Consider the following 23,998-nt stretch of genomic DNA (forward strand, 5'->3'; position numbering starts at 1 on the left):
TCTTCCACACTTCAAAAGCACATTTGGGTATTTAAACAGGGCCTCTGCCCCTACCTACTCAGACACTTCTGAGGTAGACACTCTACTTCATCAAAACACTTCCTGGAGAAGAACCTGAACCAGAACCTGCAATCTGCCAAGAAGAACTGCCTGGCTGCCCAAAGGACTCATCTGACTGCTCTTCTGAGAGGGACTGCTGCCTTGCTGTTGCCCTGCTGCCTTGCTGCTCTCCGGCTGGGCTTGGATAGAGTTTGCCTCCTGTTCCCTGAAGTCTCAGGACTGATGTAGGAAGAATAGGAACACATCATATACATCACATACATACAACCATACGTTCCCAAAACCCAATACAAACATTTTAGGCTATGGATAGTTGTAAACCAATGTAAGTAGTGAATGGCTTAATAAATGACATGCTAAAAAAGACAGACTGTGGGTTCAATAGAAAAGACAGGTCATATTTAGGACAAACTAACATGCATTACTTAGGAAACTTATACACATCCTGCATTGGTAAGTTAGCTGTGCTGAAACACACAAGAGGCCCAAGCCACATTAGAATGAGAGTTTTTCTTTGGAGCTGCACCAACTGTCGCTTTCAAAATCTTCACTTAGCACGAACAGGGTGGAACAAAAGGGTGTATCCTGCTTTAGCGCAAGGGTCCTACAAACCACAAGTCATTCATATCTTGGTGAGGGGAACTTTGTAAGGGTCAGATAAGCATTTGCCCAAGGCAGGGCTACCGTGAGCATCATATATTCACTTGTTGTGCAGAAAGATAGAGATGCTGAATGACGTTAATGTTACTTATCCACCCATGAGGCAACCAATAATTGTGCATGTGCTATTCTCAAGAGGAACCTCTCCCCTATTATCTTATCTGTACTGCTTGTTCTTGCTTACGTCAATGCTGAACTTGTGACCATAGTTTATTGTAGTTTTTACAGTATAAATACAACTGCTTGTGAACTAGAACTTTGAACTTCAGTCAAGGCCTCTGTGTTGAGACTGCCTGTCATTCCCAGCTGAAAATCGATATTACTTTGTCAAATTGATCTACCTTATTTTATTAAAAGATTTCCTTCTAACAGGACCAAAAAGACTTCATCCCTGCAAGAAGAACTCCCTGTGCAGCGGATATCAATGCACTACCTGCAGAAACCGACGCACAGCCTGCATCGTGGTGAAAAACTGACCACACGCAGAACCGGAGGGATGTAGCCTGACTCCGCAAGATAAGATCAAAGCAGCACCGATGTAGCGAGTGGAAATTCGACACACAGGCCACTGGATCGACGCAGAGCCCGAGCCGGAACGAGACAGCCCGACTTCGTGAGAGGAATTGACACAGTGCCTGACGTGCGGTAGAAATTTCCATGCATCGCCCACTGGATTGACGCAGCCCCTGTGACTTCGTCCAGTCAGCGCCGGATTTCAAAGCATCGTCCCCATGGTGCCGAAAACCCCGCAACCCGAAGAGGATCCAAGACCGAGCACCGAAAATCGGCACAAAGCCTTCCCTGCATGGAAAATAAACGACGCATCGCCTTGTGCGGTCCGAGAAATTGATGCACACCACCATGTTTTCCACGCATCTCCTCCTCTGCGGCTCCTTGCATAGATTTTTAATGGAAATCCGGCACTTTGTGCTTGCAAGAGACATTTATTGCTTTTAAGAGACTAACAACACTTCATATCATTTTTACATCATTATATCAACATATACTTATTGCATCTCAATTGTTTTGACCTGCATTTTACCAGATAAATATAATATTTTTTCCAAACACTGTGTGGTGTATTTTTGTGGTGTTCTACTGTGTTATCGCATGATTTATTGCACAAATACTTTACATGTTGCCTTCTAAGTTAAGCCTGGCTGCTCAGTGCCAAGCTATCAGAGGGTGGGCACAGAATAATTTGGATTGTGTGTAACTTACGATGACTAGAGTGAGGGTCCTTGCTTGGACAGGGGGTAACCTGACTGCCAACATTTCTAACAGTTTGTAATTAATTTTAGGTCCAACAATCAGGGCCAGTGGACTACAATTTGCAACTGAAGACACTTCCACTCCAGACCAGGATCAAGCCTTCAGTGAAGACACAGCTCCTGAAAGTTCGAATGATGTGGAGCTGCCTAGACCATCCGTTACCCAGGCCACCATCGACCAAGACTTACAGAGCAGTACAGCAGTTGCAAGATGTGGTGGCTTACAGAGCTACGGGACATGAAGCAGCTGCAGAGGGAGTGCAATTTAATGATGCAGAATCACAACTCCAATTAGGCTCTCTGACTGGGGTGATGTTTGACATTTATCATCTTATATTTAGAGCTTTTCCTCTACCATCTACGCCTGCCTGCAGTCCTTCAACATCAGGCAAAATACACCCTACCACAACAGGAAATTGCTCCCCCATCCCAGTCCCTGCAACTGTGGGCCCCACCCTCCACTCCCCCAGGAGGGGACATTTATCACGACCACCAGGAGAGGATGCCTAGACCTCAACCACCTCCAAGAGATGCCAAACCTAATTTCCTCCAGTGTGTATCCTCCATTCACTCTGTGGACTATTTGATGGACACTTTTACCTTTTTCGTGGACAGTAGTATTTTGTGCATTTTCATCCTGCATTATGGGTTTTATTTCTTTTTCCTTTTTTCTTTGAATTTATGTCTCAAAGTAGTGTGGTCAATTAAAATAATTTCACATATTACAAAGTCAAAGATTGGTTGTATTTATTGTGGTGTTTCCTTTTTTATGTTTTCCTTCCATCATCATTTACAAAAAATATGAACCAGTAAGTTTTAAACAAAAATCTGATATAACAATTGGGTTATGTGTTTTCCATTTCTAACAAACTTAAAACAATGAAATCTCAATGTATTGGTGTCATACATTTGTAAATAATAATTCTTTGTCCAAAGGCTAGATACATTTTACAACCCATGCATAACGCAAATAGTCAATGCCATTTAGAATTTGATGCACTAAGACCTTGACACCACAGACGGAGGGAAAATAATCCACATAAACATCTTAAGTAGGCAAACCATTATTGATCCCTGTCATCAGCTGGAGCCAGACATCCTGCCTCACAATAGGAATTCCACAACAATTACACCAATAGTCAAACTCATGGCATGTTAGAAATTGGGTCCCTAGTTGGCAAAAGTATACACCCTTGTCCAAGTGAGGACCGCAATCCTAGTCAGGTAAGTCACACACAATCCAAATTATCCTGTGCCCACCCTCTGGTAGCTTGGCACTGAGAAGTCAGGCTTAACTTAGAAAGCAATGTGTAAAGTATTTGTGCAATAACTCAGTACACAGTACACAGTGAAAACACCACAAAAAACACCACACAGTGTTAGAAAAATAGATACAAATTATAATAATAATAATATTATAACTAAATCATATTTATCTGAACAAAATAAGATAAAAATATCAAAAATTCAATATGCAGAAATTGAGATATCATTTTTTAAATGATTTAAAAGTCTCAGTTCTTAAGAAACAGTGGTTGTGTCCATGTAACACAGTACCTGGGATGCGTCAAAAATAACAATGCATGGTGACTGCAGAGGAGGAGTTGCGTTGAAGGATTGGGTGCTGCATCAAATTTTCCGGTGTGGCACAGATGATGTGTCATTTCTTTCCACACTGCAAGATGACGCATTGTTTCTTTCCACACTACACAGTGTTGCGTTGAATTTCAGGAGTGCAGCCCCGGTTCCTCACTGCTATGCTGGGATATTTCGATTGCACGGGAAAATCATGGATGCGCTGGTAGAAAGGAGCAGGTGCTGCATCAATCCGGTAGACGTTGTGATGATTTTTCAGCTGCGAGGCAGGTGCTGCATCAATTTCTGCAGGTGTTGCATTGATTTTCTGACGCACGAGGATTTCCTGAAGGGGTGAAGTCTTTGTTGGCCCTGAGGCTTCAGAAAGAAGAGGGAAGTTGAATTAGAGAGCACGTTAGGAGGAAGGCAGAGACCTTTCTGCAGAGTCAGGAGCACCAGGCAGCAGGGAAACAACCAGGAAAGCAGTTCTTCAGCACAGCAGTCCAGATGAGCCCTTTGAGTAGCCAGTTAGTCTCTCTCAGAGAGTGCAGGTGAATGTCGAGAAGTGTCTGATTTGGTGGGGTCAGAGACATAGTTCATATACCAAAATGCCTTTTAAATGGGGGAAACTTCAAAGAGTGGTTTTGAAGTGCACAAGTTCCTCTTTCAGACCAGTTCTGTCTGCCAGGATCTCTGTGGGGGGTTACTAGTCCTTTATGTGAGGGCAGGCCACTGGTCTGAAATGTAAGAGAGAGCCCCTCCACCCTTCCTGCCCAGGGAGACCCAATCAGTACGCAGATGAATGCAGATGTGACTGATGTACTGTGTTTATGGCTGTCTGGTTAGAATGCACAAGAGGAGCTGTCAACCAGCACAGACCAGATGTGGAATGGAGACAGGCCGTAAGGCACAGATGGAAGTAAGTGCAGATAAATGCCCCCATTCTAAAAGTGGCATTTCTAAAATAGTAATATAAAATCCAACTACACCAGTAAGAAGGATTTTCTATTACCATTCTGGACATACTAAACATCACAGGGCTGCTCCTTCCAGATCAGAATCTACCACTTAAAAGTATATGAGGGCAGTTCTAATGCTAGTCTATAAGAGGAGCAGGCCTCACTGAAGTGGAAAACGAATTTGTGAGTTTTTCATTACCAGGACATGTAAAACACATCAGTACATGTCCTGCCTTTTACCTCCATAGCACCCTGCCCTATGGGTTACCTAGGGCCTACCTTCAGGGTGACTCATATGTAGAAAAAGGGGAGTTTAAGGCTTGGCAAGTAGTTTTAAATGCCAAGTCGAAGTGGCAGTGAAAAGGTAAGCAGACCACTTGCACATTGAATGAATAGAACTTCGTCTGACTGGGGTAGACCTGTTTCCTGGCATGTGGTGGAACCAAGGCAATATGTGTGCCATAAATTGCTCCAACCATGTGTGGCATGCCACCCAAAGAATAAAATCTTCCTTCACATTGGCAAAATCCTGATGTCATGGAAACTGGATGGAGCTGTTGTGTCCCATCATTGAAGAAAGGACTTCTTGTAGCACACCACTGCAGGTTGGTTGTGACATGCCTCCGGATACTGCCATGATGTATTGGAAAGATCCAGTGTCACCAAAATGAAGTAGTGCAATGATTTCACTATTTGTGTTATTGCTGTTGTATTCCTATTGTGAGGCAGAAGATTAGGCTCCTGCTGGTGACATACATCAAGAATAGTTTGCCTATTCAATCTGTATTTCTTATAATGTCTCCTTCTTCCCTGGTCTGGAAAAGATCTGAACACTTGAGGCTGTTCTCTTCTACCTCTCCCTGGGTTCATAAGTCTGCATTTGAGTAAGAAAAGTGCAAATCAATACTTTGCTAAGCAACACACATCTCATGTCTCATTAAAGTTACATATATTTTTAGTACTTTATGTACACATTAGTTACTAGTGGTTTTGCAACTTAGTATATAACAATTTTTGGCATGTCATTTTTTTAAAGCATAAGTAATGCATTTGAACTGTATCATTTACACATTCTTTTTTTGTTTGTTTTAATAAAATTCTGTTAACAGAAGTATAAAATACACAGCATCACTGTTGTGGTAAAACACAGTAATGCATTACTGAATAGTGTGCCAAAATGAACTAAAAACTGTGTTGTATGTATTCTACATTGGTAAACAAACTAGCCTCCGTTTTGAGTGTTGGTGATGCACTTAACATTTAAAAATACTCTGGTTCAAATCCTAAAATGTGGGCGGTCTTACCTTGCCATCAGGACATTGGTAATCTGCCGGCCTTTGGTGGAAGTTGCCGTTTAGGAGATACAAAGCTACACAACGGACACAGTCATAGGCTACCATGTGTGTTACGGCTATGCAGGAAAGCTGATGGCTGTGCCTGTCTCAATTGCGGATCGCTTCTGTCGCGTATATATACGCAGCATTAGGAAAAAAGCTCACTTGCCTCCTAACACTGCAGCCATCAATACATGTCATCCACTTTTGCTGCAGTTGGTGGTCTCTAGGAGCTAAGGTACTGGGCAAAGCAGGAGACAGGGCCCCTAACTTTCAGCTGAGGAAGTTCTCACCACAGAGGTCTTGGTCCTATACAGCCAGCTCTATGGGAACCCAGAGGAACAGGTAAATGTTTGTATGGAAAAAGTATTTCTAGCTAACTTGTTTTTTCTTAAGACACAGGGTAATTTGTCCCCTGTAACTCCTGAGTGAAGTGTTGAGATTGGAGTTTAGTCAATTCAATAATCTGGCAGGGGACATTATGATGTTTAGCAATATTTGAAATGTCTGTGAACTGAAAAGAAAAGCCATCTGAGTAAATGAGGTGACATGACTTTTCATTTCTATTTACTGACTTATCAAGATGTCATGTTACAACCTGCATGCCCCTTACTTTCGGTGGCCAGTAGAAACTGTCCCATAAGTTTAGATGACATATGTCAAAATGAGAGAAAAGTAATGTGCAAAAAAAAGAGCATTTCAAGTTATTGACTGAATTTTTATTTTTTCATTATATGTATGTTCCAGCCATGTCATGGTGCCACATTGGGGGAGGGTATATCCTGTGCTGCAAGTACATATGACACTGCCATATAAGTATGTCCCACTCCTACACACACACACACGCACCTGTTCATACATTACGCAAAACCATGCTCTCACTGACACACATAGCAGCACTTCCATACTGCCCTTATTCATTGTATGTCTTTCAAGCCATAGTTTTATACCCAAATGTGCCTTTGAAGTGGGGCAGACTTCAAAGAGTGGCTTAGAAGTGCACCAGGTCCCTTTTCAGTTCAATCCTGTCTGCCAGGGTCCCATTAGGGGGTGTGGCAGTCCTTTGTGTAAGAGCAGGCCCTACACCCTCCCAGCCAGGAAGACACATTCAAAATGCAAATGTATGCAAGTGAGGCTGAGTATCCTGTGTTTGGGGTGTGTCTGAGTGAAGGCACATGGAGCTGTCAACTAAACCCAGCCAGACGTGGATTGTAAGGCACAGAAAGATTTCAGTGCAGGGAAATGCTCACTTTCTAAAAGTGGCGTCTCTAAAATAGTAATATTAAATCCAACTTCACCAGTCAGCAGGATTTTGTATTACCATTCTGGCCATACTAAATATGACCTTCCTACTCCTTTCAGATCAGCAGCTACCACTCAAACAATGTATGAGGGCAGCCCCAATGTTAGCCTATGAAGGGGGCAGGCCTCACTAGTGTAAAACGAATTTAGGAGTTTTACACTACCAGGACATGTAAACTACACAGGTACATGTCCTGCTTTTTACCCACACAGCACCCTGTCCTAGGGGTTACCTAGGGCACACCTTAGGGGTGACATATGTAGAAAAAGGGGAGTTTTAAGCTTGGCAAGTACTTTTAAATGCCAAGCCAAATTGGCAGTGAAAATGCACACACAGGCCTAGCAATGGCAGGCCTGAGACAAGGTTAAGGGGCTAGTGAAGTGGGTGGCACAATCAGTGCTGCAGGCCTACTAGTAGCTTTTAATCTACAGGCCCTGGGCACATATAGTGCACTCTACTAAGGACTTATAAGTAAATTAAATAGCCCAATTGGGTGTGATCCAATGTTACCATGTTTAAAGGGAGAGAGCATATGCACTTTAGCACTGGTTAGCAGTGGTAAAGTGCGCAGAGTCTAAAAACCAGCAAAAACAGTATCTCAAAAGTGGAGGGAGGCAGGCAAAAAGTTAGGGGTGACTACCCTAAGGCTTCAGGTCTAACAGCCAGGTTTTTAAAGCTACTTGAAATTAGAGGTGGTAGACAATTGTTTCTTATTCATGCTGGTAGATTTCCAAATCTTAACCTGTTGAGCCAAAAAGGAATCCCCCCCTGCTCAAGATTTGATGAACGTGGGGAAACCAATGAGTGAAGTAGTCTAGACTAAAGTATGACTTTATAATAGGTACCTACTTTTCTACTCAAGCAAACACATCTTGCAAGTTTTCACATTGCTTGTGTGTGACATTTCTTTGGTTTAATTGTACTTTTGAGTAACATGCTATTGCTAAATGAGTGACACTTCCTCACCGGTGAACCAAGCAATGAGGCTTGAAATAGAATGAAAAAACACCAGTGACCACTGGCTGTATTACTAACCACCCAGGCCCATACCACTGAGGTGATTTTGAATCATATCATAACAAGGGGCTACTGTTTAATATATCTTAGTGTTACTGATAATTCACTAATTTAATTGCGCTTGAGTTTTATGTTGCTGACATGCATCACTCACCTGTTTTTATAAATCCAGAGCAGTTGCTGTATTATATGTGTAAAATGCTTATTTGTATGTTACCAAAGTCAACGTGGACCTGACTTTTTTTTAATAACCACAGTGCAGTGCTCCTGAAACTCACTCAGGTGGGATTGCTCTCTTGAAATGCAAGGTCTCCGAATCCATGTGTCCCAAAGAGCACGTTCCTGATCTAAACATAAAAAAACATCCGCCTTAGTGCGTGGCTGCACCAAAGGGGGTGGTTGGATGGGGCTAAGTGTTCTAAATATCAACTTGTTTAAAGTTTTGTGACCATAGCATTGATTCAATCCCAGGCCCAACTCACTTCCCAAAACTGCCTGACAGCATCAGTAGCAGTCGAACGTGCTCGCTGTTGCCTTCATTATAGTTCAATTATGCAGCACCTCATGATGTACAACATCTCAGGAAGCTTTAATTATGCATGAATAAGCATTTTAGAATATAGCCTTGCCAAATACGCATAATATGCGCAGAAAATAACCTATTTAATGTCCAAGACCTACACACTGGGTTTTGTGCCGGAGACAGAATGATCTACCAGCAGTATACAAGGCACAACTTGTCAGTATCCTTGTTAGGATGAAAGGGGTTGAAATTAGGACAGACCTATCTGGACTGCACCCATGTCAGAATCCCGCACGGAGTCCTGCGCTGCACCTGAAAAAGAAAATACAGCAAACATTCACATTTTAGAAGAAGCAGCAATGGAAACATAGAAAGATTTACAGGCATCACCGAGACACATAAAAAGAGAAAAAGGATTCATGAGGGAGATTCATCAGAGGGAGGTGAAAGGGTGTAGCGTAATGGCCAGAGCTGCTGACCTGGGAGCTGGGGAACCACGTTCAAGCCTTGGCGTCGGCTCCACATCCTGTGATTCTTCGCAAATCACTTAATATCCCCATGCTTACTAAAAAGAAAGGCTTTTTAATAAAGGGTAGTAAGCGCTTGTTAGAAATGGGGTCTTTGGTTGAAAGTCAGGTTACCCCCTGTTCAAGCAAGGACCCTCACTCTAGTCAGGGTAAAAGAGAATCACCCTCAGCTAACCTCTGCTTAGCCACTTGGTAGCTTGGCAGAGCAGTAGGCTTAACCTCAGAGTGCTAGGTGTAAAGTATTTGTACCCACACACACAGTAACTTAATGAAAACACTATAAAATGACACAACACCAGTTTAGAACAATAGGAAATATTTATCTAAACAAAACAAGACCAAAACGACAATAATCCGACATACACAAGTCAAGTTATGAATTTTTAAAGATTAAACTAAAAAATAGTGCTTAGAAACAAAAATGCTTCGATGAGGTGTTAACATGGCGTTGTGACGGAGTCGTTCCCAACAAGCCGACCCCGGCGAGACTGGACACGGAGTCGCGTAGACCCCCAAGTACAGTACCTTTGGTGAAGAGGGAAAACAAGTTGATGCGAGAAGTCGGGGATCGCGGCGTCGGGGCGAAATGTTGAATCTGTGCACTTCGAGTGGCGTCGGTCACGACGTGGTGCGGCGATTTCACAGAGTTGCGGACTTCAGCGGGGCTGCAGCGGCGTCGGGCCTGCGAAGAGCGTCGCATTCCAACGAAGGTCACGGCGTCGGGTGCAGGCGGCGTCACCGGATTCAGCAGCGGCGCCGGTCCGAAGTCGTCTGAAGTCGATTTCCTTGGATTTCCACCAGCTTTCCTTTCAAGGGCCCAGGGACTGGATAGGGCGCCACTTGTCAGAGCAGGAGTCTATCCAGAGACTCCAGGTGCAGGCAGAGAGAAGTCTTTGCTGTCCCTGAGACTTCAAACAATAGGAGGCAAGCTTTGGGCTACCTAGGGCCTACCTTAGGGGTGCCTTACATGTAAGAAAAGGGAAGGTTTAGGCCTGGCAAGTGGGTACACTTTTACAGTTACAGTTAAAACTGCACACACAGACACTACAGTGGCAGGTCTGAGACATGATTACAGATCCACTTATGTGGGTGGCACAACCAGTGCTGCAGGCCCACTAGTAGCATTTGATTTACAGGCCCTGGCACCTCTAGTGCACTTTACTAGGGACTTACTAGTAAATCAAATATGCCAATCATGGCTAAACCAATTACATACAATTTTACACAGAGAGCATATGCACTTTAGCACTGGTTAGCAGTGGTAAAGTGCTCAGAGTTCAAAAGCCAACAGCAACAGGTCAGAAAAAATAGGAGGCAGGAGGCAAAAAGATTGGGGATGACCCTGCATAAGCAAAAAAGTCCAACAGCTCTATATAATTGAAATTAATTTTGAACACAGGCGCTCAGGGAACCAAAAGGGAGGAAGGGGTTAAGGGTGAGTGCATGTTGGGAGGGTGACTCAGTGAGAGAAAAGGAGATAACCCCCCACCCTAAAAAAATAGGATTTGTCTTGGAGAGATTATTTGGCATAACATTCAGAGCTGACAACTTTAGACATAGGATGCAGAGTTCGAGTCTCCATGTATACTCTCCCTGAGTGTTAAACATTTTTTTTTTAAACTCAAGTTTCAATCCATTGGGGAGTTATTAGTGGATCCTGAATTAAAATTTGTTTATGCATGCATACACAGCTACATTGTTTTACAGACACAAGCTAAGTGTGCTGACACAAAACAATGAACATGGAGCAGAACACCTGCAGAAAACTAGCAAACCCAGCTGGGGGAAGAAACAAGGAAAAAATTGTCCCTGGCGCAGATGTTATAATGGGACAAGTGGAACGGTACAGGAACTGGGGGGTGCTCCGTGGAAGTAGATAAAGGAGAAAACGGTAGGACACATAGGAAAGATTAACCACTTAGAAGGAAGGATTTCTAAAGGACACTGCCATAAACTACTGAGAAGCATTAGGCGGACTTGTAGCCCTCAAAGAAGTATACACGAAAGTATATACAAAAGGTCTTGAATATCCGACCTAAAAAGAGGCATCTGCATTTTGTCTATGTTATGAGGGGCGGTTGTACCAAGGCGGCCCCATTTGAGGATATCGTCAACTGCAATGCTCCATCCCAAATGTGAGTAGGCAATGTAGGCTGTTTTACAGGTGACATGGCATATAAAGCTCTTATGATACAGTTGATGTTTCTGACTTTACATTGGTGAGCTGGTACCATGACCAAACAATAATGAGTATCTGGTCCAAAAGTACTAGGAACATGAGCACAATAGCATAATTCCTTATCAAAAAATGGCAAAAATATGTTTTGATTCAAGTCAGTTTATGTTGACAGCAGCAGATTGAAATGAAGCCTTACTCCTTCAGAAATGTGCATGTTAGCCAGTCTGTTCCAACCACCGTGAATTGAGTAGGCAAACTGCATTTATTGAAACAAAAAGAAATGTGCCCAAGATGATGACAGAATTACAGATACCCCAAACTACATTTTATGTCCTTAGTTATGTCCAGATGATCAATCAATTATGGTGACAAATGTGATACTTAAGGGGGCTTTTGCCGATAGAAGGTTCCATCACATATATGTTGATATCCCATCTTGAAAAGTCAATATCAGGCCCAAATCGTGTCTAACATGGAAGAGCATCAAGGTGTAATCTGTATCATATTGCCAAATGCATGTCAATCTTTGATGAAAAGAATTAAGTATGAGTCTGTGTATGTAATATTTACTGTGATATTGTACCAATTTTTACCTTAAGTGAAATACATCATAGTTTGTAAAACATTTACACAATGGTATATCTGACTTCAAATAACTAGAGATAATTAGGAGGCAAACGTGAAAATGCTTTTGCTCTGTACTGAAGTGGATTAGAAATGTATCAAGGCCTATATATTTACTTATTCTGTAGAAGTCATTTTTTCAATCCACCACAAAAATATTTTTCAAAATATCTTCAACAGCATAGTTATGTGCATAGTGTGTGATACATTGCTAAGCTACTTCAGTACAGAATCCACATAATATTTAGTACATTTGCAATATACTTTAGTTACTTGAAGTAGTGTTACCATTGAAATATGGGCAGACAAAGGAAACAGGCTTTCCGTTTATAGACAAATTTGTACAACATTGGAGTATTTATAGAAATATATTGATCCATAATGTTTTGTTGTGAATGTAAATAATGCAGATGTTTTGACCTTGTAAACACACTATACAAATGTATTTTTGGTTTATATAATTTTTGGTGACATATGTTCACTGTTCTAAACAACAAAGCCCTAGCAATTAGAGGTGTGAAACAGTTCCTGCAGAGAAATAAAAATGGATGAGACAGGATCATACATGACATAGGAGCTAGCATGGGGAGTTACAAAATTGTGACTATATGGTTTCAGATAATGCATCATACATGCATGAGATAATGATAATTAAGAATCCAAGTTTGAGAGCCTTGGAGCTGGAGAAATATGAAGACTTGGAAAATGATTTGTGATCAAAGTTCATGATCAATTCTATTTACACAGATACAATAAAACTGTTGCATATGTCATTTCATCATCATCAGGGGCAGGTGGGGGAGACATTGGTCATGTCCGTTGGGAAGCAGCTGGCAAATGTGGTTTGGGTGCTGACACCATCAACACCGAGGGGGTCCAGTGGCATGCAGGGTGAGGGGACTAGCACAGAGGTCAAACGTTTATCAACATCATCTTTAGAGGCCTCCACAGTAGACCAGTCCCTAGTGGTGGAGGACCCTACTGCTACAGTTCTACCTGCATCCCTGTCGGCCACCCAAAGACCCACCTCCACCCTCCCTCTTGCTCTCCCCCGTTGGCCAAACCTGCCCCCATAGAATGGTATAGCCCTCTCTGCCACTGGCCCCCTGCTGCCCTCAGTGAGGAGGCTATGTACCTCCCACAAAACATCTATGCAGTCCAGACTGCACTCCTGAATGCCAACAAGGGGCTTAGTTGCCAGACATAACAAATGGTAGCTTACTTGGAAAGCATTCAAAGTGCTATATCTGGCCTACAGAGGACATTTCAAGGTCTAGCCTCCTCACTGACTGGAGAATCCCAACCATCCCAACCATCCTAACCCTGTGCCCCAACTCCAGCCCCTTCCACGTCCCAATTGCCTATTCCCAGCCGTGTCCAAAGCACTCTCACTCCTTTGCACATACCCACTGGAACACACTCAAGCAGCACGTCCATATATAAACACAAACACACCAAAAACACAGGCACACACACAAACAACACACATAAACCACACTTGCTGCCACCTCCACCACAAGCATACACCACAGATACGACACCCACCACCACACCCACATGCACAACCACCACTACCACCTGCATACCCACAGGTACCACATCCACTACCACACCCACATGCACAGCCACCACCACCAGCACATTCAGACACCACACCCATACCACACCCACATGTCCACCCACCACCACACCCACATGCACCACCACATCTGCAAGCACCTCAACAGCACACCCATCCACACACCCACAGACACATACATTAGATACAACACCCACTGGACACAAATACCTACACTCCCCTGAACTACATACACCCAGGAAAAAACACACACCCAAACGTACACCACATACGCCAGACCCACAGGCAACTGCACCCTTAACAGACACACACACACATCATTCACTGCACTCCAACTCCATCTGCCTCCCAAACCCAACTCCCTGCCAACTATCCTACCCATTTTCCCAAAGAAGATCTTTTATTTCCATGTCCCAAACCACCCCTCCCAAATGTAAGCCCATCCCTCCCAAACTCCAAGCCACCCCTCCCAAACCTGAACCCACCCCTCAAAAAACCAAGTGCACCCCTCCCAAACCCCCCTCCCAAGTAAGATCCTTCCTGAGGAGGTTGTAGTTGGCAGTGCAATAAGGAAGCAAGTTCAGGGCCTGAAGTTCACATGTCCACTCCTGGACTCTTTGGACAGTTATTTCCTTTTTATTTTAATTTCATGGAGAGATGTGCCTCATTGTTATATGAAAGTTTCATTCATTTTTAATACCTTTGTACTGGCAATAATTTTAGATTATTAGTAATTGTTTGCTGATAATGTTATTTATGCACAAATGTGTGACATGCACTTATTTTCATTTCTGACAGTGACAATCAAAGGTTTTATTTTTGACATATTTATATAGTGCATATGTTAGTGTTGTATATTTGTGATGGTGATGGTGCAAGCGTTCATCATGTTACTGGAAAGTTACACCAAAATCATTAATGTTTCTATCTTTGTGACTGAGAATGTTTATGACATTTATTTTAAGTGATGTGTAGAGAAAATTATTACAAACACCTTCATGAACACATTTTGATTTAGGGATTAATGTCACTGTTTCTGTAGGTGTACATTGGCATAAAGGCACTTATTACAAGATTGGTGAGTCTTAATGATATACTTAGGATTTTTCAAAGTTGTTTTAACTACCACATTACACACATATGCATTGCACATCGTTGTACTATTGCTTGCAAATATTTTTTAAACATGCAAGTGTCTAGTGCTAATGTACACCGACAATTCTGAGGATAACAGTTAATCAATCACTTACCTTCGGTTCTGGTGATGATGGAGTTCATTTTTATCTCAATCCAGTAGCAGCAGCAAAGGTATGACTTGTACGATCGGGTTCATGGTGGCAGGAACTTAAAAACTCAAAAAAAGATACATTTTGAGCTTAGAACACTCCCAATCCACCAACTCATGTGTGGAGGTTTAGCCGCCACAGTTACTTCGGCATGAAGGCACATCATGATTAGTCCACATGTAAAACTGACTGGAGGCCTGCCGCCAGATACTTTTGCCTATTGCACCATTGATGCGGGTGTTAGGCTTGGCCATTTTTACAGGATCATCCCCAAACTTTTTTTTGCTTTCCTCCTCCTGTTTTTTCTGACCTCTTTTTGTTGACTTTAGGACTCTAGGCACTTTAGCACTGCTGTATCAGTACTAAAGTGCATGTTCTCTCCCTTCTAAATTTGGTATGATTGGCTTACACCTGATTGGCACATTTAATTTACCTATAATTCCCTTGTACAGTGGTATCCCTTAAACCCAGGACCTGTAAATTAAATACTAGTGGGCCTGCAGAGCAGCCTGCGCCACTCACAGAAGTAGCCTTTCAAATCTGTTTCAGGTCTGCCACCGCAGGGCCTGCATGTGCAGTTACTGCTAAAGGTCCCTGGCATCTAAATTTACTTGCCAGGCCTGGAACTCCCTTTTTACTCCATGCAAGTCACCCCTAAAGTAGGCCCTAGCTAGCCCTACGGGCAGGGTCTGTGTATGTGAAAGGTAGGACATATGTCTCTATGTACTACATGTCCTAGTAGTGACAAACTGCCTATTTAGTTTCTCGTTACTGTGAGCGCTGCTCCTCTCAAAGGATTACATTGGAAATGTCCTAACACATGTCTAACTGTTATTGTCTGATCTATGAGGGTGGCGTGGGCATGTTTGGTATGGTAAGTCAGTGGATTTTTTATTACTATTATAGAATTGCCACTTTTGGAAAGTGGGCATTTCTCTGTGCTTCTGACTCTGGTGTTTTGTAGCTTGACTCCAATACACTTCTGGAGCGGAGTGACAGGTGGGCTTTGTGCATACTTCCCAGATACCCTATACACAGAGAGGGTGGAGGTGTCACAACAGTGCATCTGCATACTGAATGGTCTTCCTGAGCTGAAAGAGGTAGAGGCGGAGCACACCTTCATCTGTAAAGGCTGTGCCCTGGTCTCACACAAAGGGCTTGCTTCCCCCTACTGTTGTCTGGAGCCAGTGCTGGAGGAGAAGGGCATTCTTGGAACAGGTTAGTGCTGGTTAGAACCCTCTCTCCCCTTTTTGTGGAATCTTCACAAAATGAGTAAAAGTACCGGGGGCTGCCCCCCCATTGGTAGACAACACATGGACCTGTCAGAGGAACCTGTTATGCTGCTATGAGGAACCACCAGAAGAGCTGACCTGTGGCCTGCTGGGTCACAAGGATGACTGTTGCTTTGCTCCAAGAACCCTGATGTGCTGGCTAGTGCTGCTTCACCTACCCTTTAACCTTCCCCAGTGATCTCCAGGGGCTGGGTGGTGTGCCCCATTCCCCCCTGTTTTGACTACTTCATTGCGTAAGGGGCACTTCAGTGTTCCCCTGCTTCTTAGTGGGAAGAGTGCTCTGTGGTCTCCTAAGTCAATGCGAGAGCGCTTTATGACTTTTATCGACAGCGCGTGTAAAGCACTGTATGGCCCCCTGAAACGGTGCGTAAAGAGCACTTTATGGCTGGCTAGAATAGCACATGAAGAGGGCTTCAGTAGTGGTCTGCTGTGGGCACAGGGAGCACCCCGGTGTCACTGTAGTTGTGGCCCCCCTCCCCAACACGGAAAAAGTGGAGAGGCGCCCTTCTGAAGCCTCTCATCGAGTGTGAGTGGAGCACGAGCAGGCCCCTGCTTTGGTGCTTTCACTTTTGCAGCCGTGTGGAGGCGGGCAGCTGCTGCACCAAGCTGAAGTGCTCAAGTGCAGGGGCCAACCAAAGTTTCCCAGAGGAAAGAGGGGGGCTGTCTTTTCTGACTCTGTGGAAGGTCGAGAGGGAACCCTTGTTAGGGGTCTCGGCCCTGCTGGGATCCAGAGCTCAGGAATCCGCTGCTGCACCAAAAGGACACAGGAAGCTGATGATTGCTTTCCCGCCCATCAAAAGGGAACCCTTAGAGGTCCCTCTACAGTGGCAGGGAAAGGGTAGGAGGTAGAGGGTTTGGGTGCATACATTCGTTAGAGCAGCAGTGTGGGTACAGTAAACAGGACGGGATGGCAACCCTCAATGGAGGTCCCCGATCCTGCTTAGAGTACTGGAGGAATACTGTGCGTAGTGTAAGAGGAGCGCAGGAGATCCTGTGCAAACAGGTCTCAATTCAGATTACTGCCCATTGTATAATATAAGTGCAAGTGTGTGGTATTTCTGCACTAAGTCCCAGTGGTGAGCGAGGTAGGGTGATTCCTATACTTATTGCATGGCATTCTTCCTTTCCCTGATATGTTGGTGCGCTCATCTTTGTGTATCCCACTTTTCTTGTCATGACCTGACTCAGCTTTGTTTATGACTTAGGCAAAGTATGAGGGTGCTTCATGGGATGTGTATACATGATGATGTCTTGGAATTCATGACGACCTGTTTACTCTGACATGTGCCTGATGGGAATGGTTCATTTTATGTACATTCATGCTGCTGTCTTGGCAGCTCTGATATGTTTATTCTGACTGTTGGACCTGGCCCTTTTTGCAGGGTTATCCCCAAACATTTTGCTTCCCTCCTCCTATTTGTTCTGACCAGTTTCTGTTTGTTTTAGGACTCTGGGCACTTTACCACTGCTATCCAGAGCTTAAGTGCATATGCTCTCTGTGTAAATTATGATGGTGAATGGTTTATCCATGACTGGCATATTTGATTTACTTGTAAGTCCCTAGTAGAGTGCACCAGAGGTGCCCAGGGCCTGTAAATCAAATGCTACTAGTGGTCCTGCAGCACTGACTGTGCCACCCACATGAGTAGCCCTGTAAACATTTCTCAGACCTGCCACTACAGTGTCTGTGTGCAGCTTTGCACTGAAAATTTGACCTGGCAAGTATACCCACTTGCCAGGCCCAAACCTTCCCTTTTTATCCATGTAAGGCACCCCTAAGTCAGGCCTTAGGTAGCCCCATCAGCAGGGTGTAGTGTATGTTAAAGGTAGGATATGTACTAATGTGTTTTATATTTCTTGTCACTGAAATACTGCCAACTTCGGTTTTCACTAATGCAAGGCCTATCTCTCTCATAAGTTAACATGGAGACTGCCTTCAAATATCTAAATATCTTTTAAGTGCAGTTTCCCATTGGGAGCAAATTGAGTTCTTGAGTTTGGGGTCTTTAAACTCACAATTTAAAAATACACCTTTTGGTAAAGTTGTTTTTTACATTGTCAGTTTGAAAATGCCACTTTTAGAACATTGACATGTTCTTGCTTAATCATTCTCTGCTTCTGTCTGCCTATGGAATCCACGTCTGGCTCAGACTGACAGTTGGGTTGTTTGTGAATTCCCTCTAGACAGTGACACAAAGGGAGCTGGGTGTAACCTGCATATCCTGATGAGTCTCCTGGGCTAGAGTGGGGAGAGAGGAGCTGACACTTACACCTGAAGGGGCTGAGCCTGTCCTCACGCAATGCAGTCTCTAAACACCTGGTGTGTGTCGGGATCCAGGCCAGGGAAAGGAAGGATCTTGTAAAGAACAGAGACTTTCCTTCGAAGTTTGCCTACTTCAAAGGCACAAAGGAGTTTAAGTAGTGGACTCAAAACCCCAGTCTTTTAGATTACTTTGGATCAAGACCTCTGCCAAGGGGAAGAGTTGAAGAGCTGGATGAGGAGTACTGCCCCTTTGCCTGTGAGTGTCCTTTACTGGGTTGCAGCTTCTGCCTGATAGAGGAAAAAGACTGGACTTTGCTGTGTTTTCCTGCTTGTGGAGTGTCTTCAAAGGCTTGGACTGAGCTTGACCCCTGTTCTGAAGTATCAGGGCCATCAAAGACTTTCTCTGCCAGTACCTGGACTCTCTTGATGAGACTCCTACCCTGCTAAGTGGTGCCCAATCCAGTCCATGGACACTTGAGAGCAGAACCTGGTGGAACCAAGACTGAAATGTATGCACAGGAGCCGTGCAGGAGAAACATTGACGCAGCAGCTGCTTTGCGGCTGAAAAATTGAAGCACCGCCTGCATTGCTGCTGGAAAATCGACGCAGCACCCGCTAGCAGCTGCCAAAATCAATGCATCACACACGCAGCGTGGCTCTTCCCCACCGTGTGCCTGAATTTCCACGAATTGTCACTGGGCGTCCAAATCCTAGTGAACCTGCTCAGATCCGCGGTCGCCCGTCCGGAAGTCGATGCATCGCTCTTCTGCGGGTGACAAAAAAGACAGATTGCCCACATGACCAGAGAAGAAGCGATGCAGAGCCTCACTTGCAAGTGAGGAATCAATGCTTTGCTGACTTTTCCACCTCACCCTTGCCCATACGGCCTTATTTTTTACACAAACCAGGTACTTTGTGTAAAACAAAGCATCCATTGATTTCTATGGATTAAGACACTTTATGACTGTGTGTTTGTACAAATACATTCCACATTGCCTTTGAGATAAGCCTGAGTGCTTGTGCCAAGCTACCAAGGGGGTGAGCAGGGGTTGTCTTAGGAGTTTAACTTCCTCTCCCTGACTCGAGTGAGGGTCCCTGCTTGTACAGAGTGCAAACTGACTCCCAACCAGAGACCCCATTTCTGACACTGACATGTGCATTTTTGGTGATAATGACAACCTGACTACGGCTGGTATTGCAGAACACCAATAATCTATATGTTTACGTGATTACTGCTTACTTTTGCAGAGTACTAATAACCTGTGTGATGCTCTGACAACTGCTTGTGTAGCAGGGTATTGCTAATAAATATCGTTTTTGGTCTAATGATGTTTTATGCAGTACAGTTTATTTTTATAGAAATTGTTGATGTGTTTCCTGTGAGGTGTGTTTATTGTGCCACATGTGTTGTGTGTGTTGTGCCAACACTTTACACATGGCCTCGGGGAAAAGCCTGACTGCTTATGCCAAGCTACCAAGGAGGTGAGCAGGGCTTATCCTGGGTGTGCAGCTTCCTTGCCCTGATTAGAGTGGTGGTCCCTGCCTGGCTTAGGTGCCTACTCTAACCAAGCATGAATCACATTTCTAACAGAGGGTGTACAATCCTGGCAGTGACAGCAGTTCCTTGACAGACTTTCGTCTATGGGCCTACCAACATCTAAATAGAGTAGGTGGACTGCCATGTCAGTGGGCAGGAAAACTGATGAAAGATCGATGATGGAACCAATTCCGTTAAGATCTAAACAGGCCCTAAGTCTTTTGTATTGAAAGAAGCCAACGTGTAGAAGATGTTGTAATGTACCTGCAATTTTCTTTGAGTTCTAACTGATGAAAGCATTTATTTAAATCAAGGCAAGAGAAGACCTTTGCACCACTTAATTGGATTATCATGTCAGCAATGTGTGGATCTGGATGTATTTCTCATTCAATTGCCTTGTTTGCCTGATGCATGTCATCACATTGTGTACAGCTCCTTCACTGTCCATTTTGGGAACTACCACAAAGGGAGAAATCCATGGTGTTTGACAATTGGAATGCTCAATAATGTCATGCTTAAGTACTGATTTAAGTTCTTTTTTAACAACGTCTTGTAAATGAAGAGCAATTTGTCTCTGAGCAACAGGGCAGACATCCTCATTAAAATGCATCTTTACTTTCATAGTCTTAAGTTTTCTTTAACCACGAAAAGATGAAGGCCAAGACCTGTGCTGTGCTTCTGTGAGACCTTCACTCTTTGCATTGACCTCAGCTTTGCACGCCTGTGACTGAGTGCACAGCCACGTTTTTAATCCATCTAGTATGCAAAGACCCTATATGGACAAAATCACAATGGTGTCACTAATGATGCCATGTGTTATAAATCTGTGACATCAAGTGTGAGGTCAAAGAAGTGCATGAAAGCAAAGCTGTGTATATCGGGGCAGGGCTACCATAGTGGTTTTGGTGCAGAGCTTGGTGAACAGGCTTGTGAAGAAGAGGTTGGTCACCCGTGGTAGATTCGGCTAAAGCCTGCTGAAGGCGAGCTCCTGTGGCCAACACATGCTTTCAATGTTGGATAGACTATGTGAGTGAAATCATATATTCAGTGAAAAAATCACTGCTAAAGAAAAGTTATGATTAGGATTGTTTAGAAGCCTATATTTATAAAAAGCCAGAAATGTACTTAAAAACCACAGTTATCATACAGTTATGGTTACAAATTAAATCTGAAAAACAAGTTTCATTCACCAGTTATGGTTTGCTCAGTAGACCATAATTCACAAAAAAGCAATGCAAACCATAATTTCAGACCACATGCAATGCTTTAACCTCACATAATTTATACCATAAATAACAGCAAAAAGGGTAACATTATCAAGTAACATTACATAAACAACACTACTATGTCCATAGTCATCTAGTCATGATAGTGTTACTGCTAATATGATAAGTAACCTCAACTGTAACAACATTTATGTCAATTTGTAATTATGTCTGTCACATCAAGGGTGAGGTTGTGAATATTGCATGTGGTGAGTGATTTATATTTTAAGTTAAAAACTGGATTTTGACCCTCTTAATCAAACAGTGTTTTTGATTTTTAACCTGCGGTATTTGGATATCTGCTATGAGTGGGTGTCCCTATTTTAATCTCGCTAACTGTAAGTTTCTGATAAAATGAATTTGAATTATACATGCCAGCACTCATTTTTTAAATAAGACCATCCATCTGTCATTTAGCTGGCGTAAGAACTCTGTGCTGATTACAAACCGCCACATTCATTTAGGCTGAGAGAAGATGTCTACTGTCTGACTCACCTTGGTATCTGCACAATAGTAGCCCATAGCAAATAGGACTCTGAATAAATTGATTATAGCAATGCAGAGGCCTTATGCATCCCAATAAAAAATCAATTTCCTTTTTTACTAAAGTGTAAGTCTGTAGTGCTCTACTGTATTTATAGTATGGTTAAAAATTCCACAAAATACTACTTTGGAATGTTCTCAACATAGAGGAATGATTGATGTGACTTTTCTTGTGTTAAACTGTGCTAGCTTTAATGAGATTTGAGTTTTCAGCTATCTTGCCGTTGCAAGTTAATTACCCTACTGGCTAGCCACAAGTTCTAAGCTACACCTGGCCATTATGCTCATTTGTGTGGTATTAACCTCCTCTTACCAGAGAAAGGAGATGGGGAAGAAATCTGCATATGGTGATTAGTAGAAATGCCTGAGCATGTCCTTCTCACAGGGACAAAGGGCGAACAAGCAGAACTCTGGCATTAGTGACCCCGGGGTTTTCTTTGAAGTCTTGGAAGGAAGGGGCTAGTTTAGCAGTGCCTATTAGACATTGGTTGGAGCCAAGACACAAGGATACTTCTTGCAGGCCACAGCTTGAGTCTCCGTACACAGATCCTGAAAAGGCATGTTTTATTAGTAAATGTCTATTTTAATGTGACATTTTGGGAAAATCTCATCAGTGATTTTTGCTGGAGCAGAAATGCTTTTCTTTCTGCCCCTTGCTACTTTACCCACTGGATCTGCAAAACTTTTGGCATTACAAACCTTAGTCAATTTTTCCAAGGATGAGACAAATTTCTTGAAGATTTATCAAATTGGACCAATGTTATAAACAAACCTAACATTTAATTTCAATGGAATGTTCAGTTTAACTATAACTACAGAGTTACTGTTAATGACTGTATATGTGTATATAGATAGATAGATAGATAGATAGATAGATAGATAGATAGATAGATAGATAGATAGATAGATAGATTTTGTTTCAGAGAAAAGGCATGTTTGTAATAGATTGTGCTGATTACATGATTGTCCCATAGTTTGGCTTTTTTAAAAGACTGGCAAAAATGCTGAATACTAAGCAAGACACACTGAATATTGAGGCAGCAATATATTCTGCCATCACCATTAGATTATTGTGTATTTCTTTTCTTAACATTGTGTTTCATTTTCCATTTTCAGATTTATTGGGTTGGACCAATAATAGGAGCAGTGCTTGCTGGTGTCTTATATGAGTACATCTATTGCCCAGATATTGAATTTAAGCAGCAGTTGAAAGATGCCTTCAGCAAGGCGACCCAGAAAACTCGAGTGAAATATCAGGATGTGGATGACAACCAGAGCCAAGCAGATCATGATGACTTAATCCTCAAAACTGGTACAGTTAATGTCATTGACCCTGACAGGGGCAGGGACAGGAAGGCGAAGGACACAGATAGCGAGATCCTGTCCACTGTTTGAACAATGTAGCGACTTGCTCCATGAAAAAGAGACTATACATATAAACATTTTACTTCGCTCTCTAAATTAAGTGACTACAATGGATATCTATTTCACATCAGTATCAGCCTGGCAGCATTACCATGGACTAAACATTTATCTCACTGAACTGAAAAAGTATCAGTGAGCAAGAGTTCACATTGAGCGCTGTTGTCTTGATAAAAGGCAGCAGGTCAAATCGAAGACTCAGAGATGACAATGTTGTATGTATTTGTTACTGTTCATTTACCTAGACATTTGTAATTTCAAACATCTATAGAGTATAACAGTAAACATTAAGAATGTCAAACATATCAGCCTCAAAGTTGCGTAATACCAAGAGAATGGCGATTCTTCAGGTGTAATGACTAGATGATCTATATTTCAAAAAAAGACATGGAGGCTAGCATTATGTATTAACATCCTTTAATGGCACGCCAAGCAGCAGTCCCTTAAAAAACACCTAAGAACATTCCAGAATTAGAACCCTTAACATATAAAGAGTACTTGAACAGAATCCTCTTCCTCTTTTAATTGCAAATCCAGCATCATCCAGTAAATTCAGTTCATATGTCATCCGCCCAGCATAAAGAAGTCATTAGGTGCTATCTACAAATCATAACACAAAATATTAATTCTCTTCCATTACATATTTGTACTTCAAACAATCAAAATCAATCAACTAAAGAAATACATCTTAACAACTCTGCAATGATACATACACCAAAAAACAAATATTTTAACCATTCCTTTCCCTCTGAATCATTCACTTTTTATTTACTTATTTA

General features: G+C 42.8%; 1 protein-coding gene across 1 annotated transcript in view; it reads left to right on the forward strand.

Moving 5' to 3' along the window:
- Positions 1-23,214, forward strand: part of LOC138273649 (aquaporin-4-like) — a 147,409-nt gene extending 124,195 nt beyond the window's left edge. The window contains exon 4 of the mRNA XM_069218897.1: positions 22,914-23,214. Within this exon, the coding sequence (XP_069074998.1) occupies positions 22,914-23,192 (279 nt within the window). The 3' untranslated portion in view covers positions 23,193-23,214. The remainder of the gene's footprint in view (positions 1-22,913) is intronic.
- Positions 23,215-23,998: the final 784 nt, after the last annotated feature.

Source organism: Pleurodeles waltl, chromosome 2_2 (assembly GCF_031143425.1).
Source record: "Pleurodeles waltl isolate 20211129_DDA chromosome 2_2, aPleWal1.hap1.20221129, whole genome shotgun sequence".
Lineage (NCBI taxonomy): Eukaryota > Metazoa > Chordata > Amphibia > Caudata > Salamandridae > Pleurodeles > Pleurodeles waltl.